This window comes from Aureococcus anophagefferens (genome assembly GCF_000186865.1).
Source record: "Aureococcus anophagefferens unplaced genomic scaffold AURANscaffold_88, whole genome shotgun sequence".
NCBI classification, from domain to species: domain Eukaryota; class Pelagophyceae; order Pelagomonadales; family Pelagomonadaceae; genus Aureococcus; species Aureococcus anophagefferens.
Window position 1 is genome coordinate 2,665 of NW_008705638.1, and position 10,814 is coordinate 13,478.

At 71.2% G+C, this 10,814-nt stretch overlaps 4 protein-coding genes across 4 annotated transcripts in view; 1 reads left to right on the top strand and 3 right to left on the bottom strand.

Annotated features, from left to right (window-relative positions):
• Nucleotides 1–4,411, bottom strand: part of AURANDRAFT_72794 (hypothetical protein) — a gene marked incomplete at both ends in the record, with an annotated part of 6,809 nt that extends 2,398 nt beyond the window's left edge. Inside the window, 3 exons of the mRNA XM_009043952.1 lie at nucleotides 6–733; nucleotides 3,114–3,305; nucleotides 3,419–4,411. Of these exons, the coding sequence (XP_009042200.1) occupies nucleotides 6–733; nucleotides 3,114–3,305; nucleotides 3,419–4,411 (1,913 nt within the window). The remainder of the gene's footprint in view (nucleotides 1–5; nucleotides 734–3,113; nucleotides 3,306–3,418) is intronic.
• A 447-nt stretch (nucleotides 4,412–4,858) lies between these two features.
• AURANDRAFT_4536 (hypothetical protein) lies at nucleotides 4,859–5,584 on the top strand (the record flags this gene model as incomplete). Its single annotated transcript, XM_009043945.1, has 1 exon — nucleotides 4,859–5,584. A coding segment is annotated over one exon (726 nt), but the record flags the coding sequence as incomplete, so codon positions are not given.
• A 2,839-nt stretch (nucleotides 5,585–8,423) lies between these two features.
• On the bottom strand, nucleotides 8,424–9,786 carry AURANDRAFT_68296 (hypothetical protein; the record flags this gene model as incomplete). Its single annotated transcript, XM_009043951.1, has 2 exons — nucleotides 8,424–8,867; nucleotides 9,181–9,786. The coding sequence occupies 2 exons, from the start codon at nucleotides 9,784–9,786 to the stop codon at nucleotides 8,424–8,426; spliced, it is 1,050 nt and encodes a 349-aa protein (XP_009042199.1).
• A 625-nt stretch (nucleotides 9,787–10,411) lies between these two features.
• Nucleotides 10,412–10,814, bottom strand: part of AURANDRAFT_68297 (hypothetical protein) — a gene marked incomplete at both ends in the record, with an annotated part of 1,477 nt that continues 1,074 nt past the window's right edge. The window contains one exon of the mRNA XM_009043950.1: nucleotides 10,412–10,777. Within this exon, the coding sequence (XP_009042198.1) occupies nucleotides 10,412–10,777 (366 nt within the window). The remainder of the gene's footprint in view (nucleotides 10,778–10,814) is intronic.

The following is a 10,814-nucleotide window of genomic DNA, read 5'->3' on the forward strand; positions in this document are numbered from 1 at the left end:
TTGACTTTGTCTTCGCGTTCAGCCCGATGAACCCTAGCGGGTGCATCGGGACGAGGCACTTGTACTTGGCCGAAATGTCGCACGCGCGGAGGGTGAAGTTTTGCATCCGCTCCTCCTCCTCGAAGAACGACGCCGTCGCCGCCGTCGCCTTCGTGTGCGTCTCTTTCAGGTAGTCCGTGGAGTACTTGTCGTACGCGTCGTAGAGGAGGTCGAAGCCGCTGTACTCGTTGACGTCCGCGACGCGAAGGCCCGTCGCCGCGGCGGCGCGCGGCGGCGGCGCCGCGGCGGCGGCGGCGCGGGGCGCGGGGCGCGGGGCCCGCATGGCCGACGCCGCTTGCTCGCGGATCGCCATCACGTTGAAGCGCATCAAACGACGATCTGCGAGGCGGACGTGGACGATCTCGATCTTGACCGCCGCGGTCTGGCGCGCGCGCGACGCGCGGGTCGGCGACGGGGCAGTAGAAGCGTTGTAGCCGACGACCTCGAGGAGCGACTTGCCGCTGTTGAGGAGCGCGTCGCCGACGAGGACCTCGACCCGCCGCCGCGTCGAATCCGAGTTGAGGGCGGACCGGGCCGCGGCGAGGAGGCCCGCGGGACCGGAGGGGAAGGTTTCCCCCGCCGTCGGCACATAGTAGCCCTCGGGTGATAACTCGTTGACACCCGGGAAGAGCTGAGGCCGGCACCATTCGTTATCCCAGTCCGTCCCAGTGCGTCCCACTGCTCTTTTCATGACCTATGATCAAACTCTGTGAGGAGGTGTGGTGGCAGTGCGGGACCGGGGCCGGGGCGAGGAGCGGCGCGCGGAGGCCCCCGGGGGTCCCGCGCGGGAGGCGAGACCGGGCGCGGACGCGCGGCTCGGGACGCGGTGCCGCACGGCGATGGATGAAGTGCTTGCTCGGGCTCGCTGTCCAGCAGTGGCGATTTTGCTGCGAGCGGCCCAGCTTCCGAGCTCGACGACAAGCGGACAAGGCATGGCACTGGCAAGCTGCCCATCGATGGACGGCGTGCACCATGCTCGCCACGGCACGACGCCGCCGCCCTCCTCGACGGCAGCGGACGCGTCGAAGGCTGCGCGACGTCGTATGGCGTGCCGAGGATGCCGCGGCATCCCAAACTTCTACATGGGCGCGCGGCATTCTCAAACTTTCTACATGGGCGCGCCGAGGAGGCTGCCCATCAGTCGGCCATGGCTGCCCGTCGCAGGTCGGCTGGCTACCATGCCGGGCGGCACGGACGTCCTGCGCGCGCTCAAGAGCGCGGTCAAGACCTTCGAGGACCCGGCGACCTTCGTCGACGACGACACGCTCGCGGCGGCGTTGGACGCGCTCGAGACGAGCTTCGGCGACGTCTTGAAGCGCCGCTACTTCAAGCGCGACGTGCCGCTCGTCGCCGACGACGGCGTCCTCGCGGCGGCGGCCTTCGTGGTCGCGGCGTGGACCGACGTGCTCGAGGACCTGCCGGACGCCGCCGGCCTCGAGGCGCTCGGCTTGGACCAGGACGTGCGCCGCGCCTACGACAAGGTCAAGGAGTGCATGAAGCGGCTGATGAGCGCGACGAGCGCCGTCGACGAGGCGCTCGCGACGGCTACTACGGGCCGGACGACGCGGCGGGCGACGTCGCGCTAGCCGATCAAGCTCTCCGTCGACGTGTGCGCGCTCGTCGAGAGCCTGAAGCTCTTCGGCGCGACGGCCGGCGCTGCGTGGGCGCCCACGTCGCCGGGGCGCTCCTCGCCCACCGTGACGGCGAGCGCGTCGTCGACGCCGAGCGCATCGGCGCCGCCGACGAACTCCGCGCGCGCGGGAAGCCACGCGGCCGTGCGCGACGGCGCCGAGGCGCGCGCGGACGCGGCCGAGGCGCGGGTCCGACGCGCGAAGGACGTCGGCGAGCTCTCGGACGACGCACGCCTGCCTCGGTCCTTGCGGCCCGGGCCCGCCGACGTCGTCGCGCGAGGCCGTCGGCGCGCGCGCCGCGACCGACGACGAGAGCGACCCGTCACGCCTCCCCCTAGACTCAGCGTAAGCGTCCCTCGGGGCCTCGCGGCCGGGCACACGCGCGCGCGCGTCGCGGCTGCAACAACCGGGGCCTCGCGGTCGGGCACACGCGCGTGCGCGTCGCGGCTGCAACAACATTCAACACCGAATGTTGAACCATGCTCTCCGAGGCGGTCGACATGCGCTTCGGCCGCACGCGTCGACGTCTTGCAATTCGTCATGCACTGCGTCGCGTCGTCCTCGTCGTCCAGGACGCGCCGCAGCAGCTGCGCCGCGGCGTCCTGGCTGGCGACCTCGTCGCGCGCGGGCGACAACGCCGCGCCGGCGGGCGCCGCTTCGGTGCGCGAGTTTGGACCTCGACGCCGTCGCGGTCCACCGTCCACGCGCACCTCGAGGCGCTGGACCACGGCGCCGTCGACGCGCTCGCGCGGGGCTAGCGGCTCGCGCCCGTCGCACAGGGCGCCGGCTGGAACGCGCGCGCGGGCCGCGACGGGTGCACGCGCTGCTGCGGCGGCGGCGCGAACGCGTCGCTCCCCTACGGCGACGCGCACGCGCCCCGTCGACGCGCTGCGGGATCGACGCGCATGGCGAGCGCCTCGCGGCCCCGCGCGGCCGTCGTCTTCCAGGAGAACGGCGTCGCGGGCCCGCGGAGCGCTTCGACGCGTCCGCCGCGCGCCGCGCCGCGTCGCGACGCTGTCGGCGTGCGACGACTTCGAGGCGACGGTCGACGTGGGCGTCTCGCGGACGACGAAGCGCGACGACGGCGCGGCGTCGACGACCGAGGCCGACGCGGCCGACGACCGACGACGCGCTGCCGCTTGTCGGCGCGTAGGCCGGACTCCGGGACGCGTGGTCTGCGCCGGAGCCGCGGGAGCCGGAGCCGCCACGGCCGTGTATCGCCGACGAACTCCGACGAACTTAGTCGACGAGCTTAGTAAGACGAACTTAGTCGACGAACTTAGTCGACGAATCTTAGAGCCCGAGGATCTCCAGCTCGCGGGCGAGGCACTCGCGGACCCAGCTGGAGGAGCCCTCAAGGATGATGGCCCCGTAGCGCGCGCCCTTGCCCAGGTCGTTGTGGTGCGCACCGAAGTGCTGGTTCGCACCCTTGAAGTCAAGGACCAAGTTCGCGGGATGATCTATGCCCGCGCTGTGCACGTGGTCGACCTGGGCGAGAGAGACGAGCTCGTCGACGACGGAAGGATAAGGTTGCACGCAGGGGAAGCGCGCGACGATGACCTGGTGGAACAGACCGCTGTCGCGCGCCTCGTCCCTGATCGCGTCCTTGACCGCGTCGCCGCTCAGGGACCGCGCCTGTGTGGAAGAATTGATGGATCTCCTGGAGTTCTCGAAGCACGGCAGAAAACCTCGCGTCGAAACCGTCGCACACTCTCACGTCGAAGTCGGGTTGAAGATTTGAATTCCACACGGCGCCGCGCGCCGCTGCCCTGGCCCCGGTAGAAGATCTCGTGCGCGAGCTTGTGCACGGGGCAGTCCGGGTGCCCGAACCACGCGAGGTGGGGCGCCTCGTCCCGTAGCAAATCGTTGCCCGAGGCCGCGGAATATCCCGAGGACGTCGCCAACTGGGCGTTCATCCGTAGCAGCTGGGCGTTCATCCGTCCTTGTTCGGCGGCGTTCGCGGCGGCGGCTCGCGCGTGCTGCGACGCGGCGCGGACCCGCGCTTGGCCGCGCAGCGTCGCGAAGAAGTCCTCGTCGGGCGCCTCGTCGAGCCGCGCCGCCGAGTCCGCGAGGAAGTGGTAGACCTCCGCACTCGTCTCCGACCGCAGCGCCTCGAGCCGGTCCCAGTTGACCCGCGTGCGCTTCTGCGGGCCGGACGGGGAGGACGTCACGACGTCGCCGCCGACGAGCGCCTTGCCCGTCGCGAAGCGACCCCGGCCCGCGTGGCCACGCGAGGGCCCCTCGAGCGCGTCGCCCGCGATGACGCTCAGGGCTTCGGCGCGGTGGCCCTCGGGCGCCTGCTGCCAGCCCTCCGTCTCCGGGCCTTCGAGCGCGAGGGAGAAGATCTTGGCCCGGTGGACCGCGTCGGGGAACGACAAACCCGCGTGCGCTCCCGAGTTGCCGAAGCGCTCGAACACGAGATTCCCGTTTTTCGGCGCGAACATCTCGACGGTGCCGTCGGTCTGCACTTTAACGACGCGAGCCGTGTCCTCGACGTCGTCGAGGTAGCCGACGCCTCCCTGATTGTACTCGCCCTTGTCGTCGTCGGCGACGTGGTAACTGTTGAGGTACACGCTGAGGTTTTTGTCCGTCGCCTTGAACTTGAGGGTGGCCTTGGTGTTGTGCTCGATGAAGGCGGCGATGCTCGGAGCGTTTTTCTTCCCCTCGGCCTTGGCCTTGGCGATGAGCGGTCGCACGATGTCGGGGTGGTTTGAAGACTTGGCTTGAGAAAACTTAACCATCGCGCGCACGAGCAGCAGATGAGCTGCTCCACTCGATCAATTTTTGCCTCAATGTTCAACATGCTCGCCGATATCGCGATGGCCTTGGGCGCCGCCGAGGACTGCTGACGGAGTCGCACGCCTCGTCGCACGCCTGGCCACCCTGGAGCGCGCCGAGCTCCACCGCGGTGTACACCAGCGCCGTAGCACTCCACAACACCAGCGCCGGCGCCGCGCCGACACGCGCCGCGCACGACGGCGCGGAAGAAGCGCAGCCAACAAAAGGCGTGGCCGGCGGAGGCCGCGTCGCCGCAGCGGTCCATGCGCTGGTACTGCGCCCGCGGCGGCGTGCCGGCGGCCCTGGGCCTCGTCCTGGCCCTGTCCTGGGCGCCGCGCGCGGCGCCGGCGCCGCGGCTCGGCCCCTGGGAGCGGCCGGAGGGCAACGCGAGCTACGTCGGCGTGCCCGTGCTGATCAGCGAGCACCCGCACGAGCCCGGCGCGTTCACGCAGGGCCTCTGCTTCGACGGCGCGGGGCGCCTCTACGAGTCGGACGGGCTCTACCAGAAGTCCGCCGTGCGCCGCGTCGCGCCGGCGACGGGCCGCAGCGAGAAGCTCACGCGCAACGACGCGCGCCACTTCGGCGAGGGCCTCACGGCCGTCGGCGACCGGCTCTGGCAGTTGACGTGGCGCGAGCGCGCGCTCCACGAGTTCGACCTCGACCTCAAGCTGCTGCGGACCGTGACGCACCCCATGCAGGAGGGCTGGGGCCTCGCCTACGACGACGCCAGGGGCGTCGTCTACGGCACGGACGGCTCGTCGAAGCTCTTCACCTTCGACCCGGCCGACTGGAGCCAGCCGCGGCCGCCCCTGGAGGTGTCGGACGCGCGGCTCCGGGGCCTGCCCATCAACGGCCTCAACGAGCTCGAGATGGTCGAGGGCGAGCTCTGGGCGAACGTCCTGCCGCTCCACTACCACAAGGCGTCGCCGTGCGTCGCGCGCGTCGACCCGGCGACCGGCGCGGTCAAGGGCTGGGTCGACCTCAGCGCGCTCCGGGCCCGCCAGTCGCCGCGCGTCCAGCGCCAGCGCCTCAACTACGTCACCAACGGCCTCGCCTACAAGCGCAACGCGGCCGGCCGGCCGACGCTCTACGCCACGGGCAAGCAGTGGGACTACATGTACGACATCGATGTCAAGGCGACGGATCTCGGCCCGCTCCACGTCGTCCAGCACTGCGACCTCTACATCCCCCGGGGCCACGCCGTCGGCCACCTCTAATTTTATCGCATGCCCGTGCCGCGCGCGCGCTCCGCGGCGTCGCGGTGCTCGTCGTCGCGCTTCGGGTCCCAGGCGAGCTGGGGCCAGGGCGCGCGCCTCAGCTTCTCGAGGCACACGATGAGCTTCGCCTTCTTCTTGATCACGCGCGAGAATCGGACCTTGTCGTAGAGCCGCGGGATCGCGAGAGTGCGCGTCTCGCCCCGGAGCCGCACGACGACGTCGAGCTTCGTGTTCTGCCAGTTCTTGACGTCGACGGCGACGTCGACGTCCCGCGCCGCGTCGAGGTCCGCGAGGTCCCCGGGCTCGAAGGGCAGGTAGACCCGCGCCTCCGCGTCGCTCTTCTCGGCCCAGCTGTAGCTCGCCACGGGCACCGTCGCCGGCGGCGGCGGCGCGAGCGGCGCGGCGGCGGCCTCGGCGGTCCTCCGCTGCGCGGCGGCCGCGTAGTAGTAGCTCCGGGACCCCTTGTTGGTGAGGTCCTGCTCGAGCCGCGTCTGCGGCGCCGGCGGCGCCGCGGGCTCGAGCGACGCGGCCGCGACCTCCGGCGCGCCGCCGCCACTGTCTTTGAGCCAGGCGCGGAGGTCGCCGACGCGCTTCGCGGCGCTCCGGAGGCCCGCGTTCTCCGGCTCGAGCGCGAGCCCCGCCTCGTAGGCCTCGACGGCGTCGCCGAGCATGTTCAATCCCTCGTAGGCCCGGCCGCGCCGGAACTGCGCCTTGGCGAACGTCGGGTCCCGCTCCAGCGCCAAGTCCGCGTCGGCGAGCGCCTCCTTGTAGAGGCGGAGCTCGACGAAGCAGGCCGCGCGGTTCGAGAAGAGGGCGGCGCTGGGATGGATCTCGAGGCATTCCGTGTAGAGCGCGCGGGCCGCCGCCCAGTCCTTGGCGACGAAGGCGTCGCGGGCCATGCTCTTCAGCCGCGCCATGTGGGCCTCGGCCTCCGCCAGGGAAACCATCTCTCCTCGTGGTTTGCCTAAAAACAAGGGGTAATAAATAGTATGGGGTGGCAGCTCAACGAGATTATGTTGCGCGAGCTCCTCGTACTGCAACCCATCGTTTTGGGGCAATGTTGACGACTTTTGGCCGGGGACTTTTCGACGCCGCCGTCGTCGACGCGGCCCCAGACGGACCGCAGCGGTATTCGCTCCCCCGCGAAGGCGCCCGCGACAAGACTTACGCGTCCGGGCGGTTCGGGTCCGGTGGAAGGAAACCGAGGCGCGCTGGAGGGCACCGTGTCCGGTTTGGCGCCACGCGAGGAAGGGGGTTTTGGGGCAGCTCTTGGACGTGTTCGCGATGATGATGGTCGTGGACCGTCTGCTGGCGCTGCAGAGCCCTTCGTTGGTACCTATGGATGGGCTCGAGCATCTCAGGACACGAAAAGTTCTCGACCTCGAATGCCCGCACGCTGCCCGAGAAACTGTGTTGCGACACCGTCGGCGCCGGGGCTGCGCAGGCTCTGAGATCGTGGGAAAAGTGTGTCCTGAAGGTTTCGAGCCCCCCGCGGGTACCCATAGGGCGCCTCCAACCTCTAAGGACAAGAAAATATCGCACACTCGACTCACACCGCCGCCCTCTCGTCCCGCCGCCGAACAACCGTCGCGCTCGCGAGCCAACGCAATGATCTCAGCAGCCCAAATTCGCTGCCCCGCCCCGTCGAAGGGTTCCGCAGCCGCGCCGCGCCGCGCGACCCGCCATCGTTGCACTCAGCCCGCGCGCTGCGGCGTGGAAGAAGAAAGAAAACGCTAGCGGCGGCCCCGAGTAGTACGAGGACCTCGCGTTTCGCCTGCCACCCCATCTAGATTTATATCCCCTTGCTAAAAACTGACGCGAGCGGCAGGTTTCCCATCAAGAACCGTCGTTTACCCAGGCCAGCCAGCCCGCCCCGGTTTGAATCGCGATGGGTCGTGCCGGTGGCCGCCGCAGCGCGTCGCTGACGCCGCGCCTGTCGCCGCGCGCGTCGCGCACGGCGCTCCTGCGGCTGCTGGACATGGCCGAGCGCGCGCGGCCGCCGCCGCAGCGCGCGAGCCCGATGCGGTCGTCGCGGACGCTGCCCTGGGAGGAGGTCATCGCGCGGCAGAACGGCACGCTCCTCCGGCCCCGGGGCCGCAGCGCGCCGCCGCGCTACGCGTCGACGCCGCGGAGCTCGCGGAGCTCGACGCCGCGGTCGCGGACGCCGCGCTCGAGCCGCGCGCCGTCGCCCGAGCCCGCGGCCGCGCGGCGGCCGCGGCCGCGGTCGCGGCCGCGGCGCCGCGAGCTCGCGAAGACGGTGTCCTGGGAGCCCGCCGCGGCCGACGACGACCAGGCCGCGGCCTTCCGCGCGGCCCTCGCCGAGGCGCTGGCCCTCGCGCGCGACCCGCGCCACGTCGTCGCGCTCTCGCGAGTCTACGCGCACGCGGTCGGCGCGCTCGACGTCGCCGACGGCTCGGCCCTCGAGGACGCCGCGGCGCCCGCGGTCGCGGCCGCGCCCGCGGGCGACAACGACGACGACGACGGCGGCGACGACGACCTCGCGTCGACGCGGCGCCTCGTCGACGCGGTCTCGCGCCTCGAGCGCACGACGGACGAGTTCTACGGCGCGCCCGCGAAGCCGCGGGCTTCGCGGCCGAAGAAGCGGGGCCGGCGGAAGAAGCAGCGCCCCCAGCAGGCCGCCGCGACGACGCCCAGGCCCGCGTCGCCGGGGTCGTCGACGCTCGGCTCCGAGACGAAGAAGCAGGAGGCCATCGCCCTGCTCGCGCAGCTCAAGGAGATCCTCGAGGTGTCCTAACTTTTACGTGCCTTTGGGGACGATGGCGGCGCTGTCCCAGCGCGCGAGGTCCACGGAGACGGTCGCGCCCTCGTAGTCGCGCCGGCACGCGAGGCCGGCGAACTCCGGCGGGCCGAGGGGGTCGCCGACGGCGACGTCGAGCTGGTCCACGCGCCAGAGCGGGCCCTGGGAGACGTCGTACCACCAGCCGTAGGAGAAGTAGCTGCCGGCCGTCGCCAGGCACAGGTAGGCGGCGAGCGCGTAGGTCGCCAAATCCGTCGCCGCGCGGCGCACGCCCGCGTCCGTCCGGTTGCGGAGCGTCGCGTTCGTCGCCGGGTCGCGGAAGTGGCGCGGCCACCGCGGGCCGTCCGCGTCGATGGGCGTGATCTCCGGGCCGACCCAGGTCTTGACGAGCAGGGGCGCCTCGGGGGGCAGTTTCCGCGTCGCGTCGAGCCAGAGCGCCGCGACCTACCAAGCTCGTCGGGAACGATGTTTCGAAATCTCTCGAAAATCGTCGCGGCCGCAGGACGCTGGCCGCGACCGACGCGTTCACGGCGCCCGTGTGGCGGTCCTCGACCCACTCGAACGCGCCCAAATGTTCCGCGCAGAGGCCGTCCAGGACGTCGCCCAAGACGAGGTCCACGAGGTAGGTGTCGTTCTTGGCGCCGAAGCCGTTGCCGACGACAAAAGCGTCGGCGTCCCGCGCCTTGAGGCCGTCGCGCGCGCGTTTCAGCGCGGCTCGCTGCCCCTCGGCCCACGCGGCCGCCTTGCTCTCCGAGACGTTCGTCCACAGGGTCCAGTCCCAGTGGTCGCAGGAATCGAAGAACACGCCGGACATGTTCGCGCCCGCTTCGTCTCGCGCGGCGAGGGGCGCGGCGACCCACCAGTCCGCGGCGGCTCGCACCGAGAAGTCGACGTAGGGCCAGGTCATGTCGTCGTCGTCGCAGACGGGCGTCCGCTCGCCCGGCCCGACGCACAGCGCTTTCCCGTCGTCCCGGCGCAGCCACCAGTCCGGGTGCGCCAGCAGCTCCGCGCCGAAGGCCGCCTCGTAGCACCGCGGCGGGCCCGCGACGCGCGCGTTCCAGTAGAAGAGCACCTTCGTGCGCTCGTTGGACGCCTTCAGCTGCGCGGCCGTGGCGACGAAGTTGGCCATGGTCCGGTCCTCGGCGCCGGGGCCCGTGCCGAAGCACTTCTCGATGGACACGACGTCGTAGGTCGACGCGACGTAGGCCGCCTCGTCATCCGACAGGCCGCAGACCATGCCGCCCCGCCTCGTGCAGGTCCGGTTGTGGCCGAGGGCCGAGGAGAAATCGGCCCACTGGCGCACGGGCGCCAAGGCGGCGCGCGCTGTTGTTAGTAGGAGCGCTGCCGCGAGGATGCTCATCATCGTTCCGGAGGGCAACGTTCAACGCGCTATCTAGGCTAGGAGAGGTTAACAGCTAGAGGGCCTACCCGGGGGGTTTGCTATCAACGTTTTTTTCGGTGCCCTCATCAGCTTGCGCTGCCTTCCTCGTCGCGCTGTGGAACCGGCCTCGGCGCCGTTTTCGACCTGCGCCATGGCCGACGTCGCTCCCGCCGGCGGTAGTAAGATCGTCGTCTTGAAGACGTGACCCTTGGCCGGTTGGGTCATGGGCAACCGGACCCCCGTGGCCGAGGCGATCAAGGAGAAGATGCCGGGCTACGAGGTCAAGCATGTTTGGTCCGAGGTCGACGGCAAGAAGGGCAAGACGGAGTGCGCGCCGCTGTACTTTAACGTGCCCGCGTGCTACTCCAAGAACAATTGCAAGGGCGCGATCGACAAGACGGCCGCGAACGCCGCGGCCGTCGGCGGCGGCGCCGCGCCCGCCGCGGAGGCGATGGAGCGCTAGGGGCAGCGTCCGCGCGGGACCCGCCGCCGGGCTTCATGACGCCGCGGCGACGTGCCTGTGACGCACCGTCGCCGCGGCCGAGCGCGCCCGCCGGGTCCCGCGCGGCGCCGCCGCGCGGTCCGCCTCGATTAAAAAGAAGGACGCTTACTGGGCCAGCGGGCAGTAGGACGGCTTCTCCAGGGGCGGGAGGCCGGCTTCGTCGTCGCCGTCGTCGCGCGCGACCCAGGGGAGCGCGCGCATGGTGAAGCCCGCGTTGCCGTGCGCGCCGCCCGTGACGTGGTCCGCGGACGTGATGCCCGGCGCGTGGCCGACGTGGCGGAGCATGTGGAGGTAGACGAAGCCGGTGGGCCGGTCGCCGACGACGCGCTCGTAGGCGGCGCAGAGCGCCTCGTGGAGCTCGACGGGCATCGCGAAGAGGCACTCGCCCTCGATGCCCGTGACGAAGGCGACCTCCCGGCGCTGCTTGACGGGCGTCTCCACGAGGTCCTCGTCGTCGGCGCGCCCGAAGACCTGCTCGGCCCAGTCGCGGACGCGCGCCGCGCGCGCT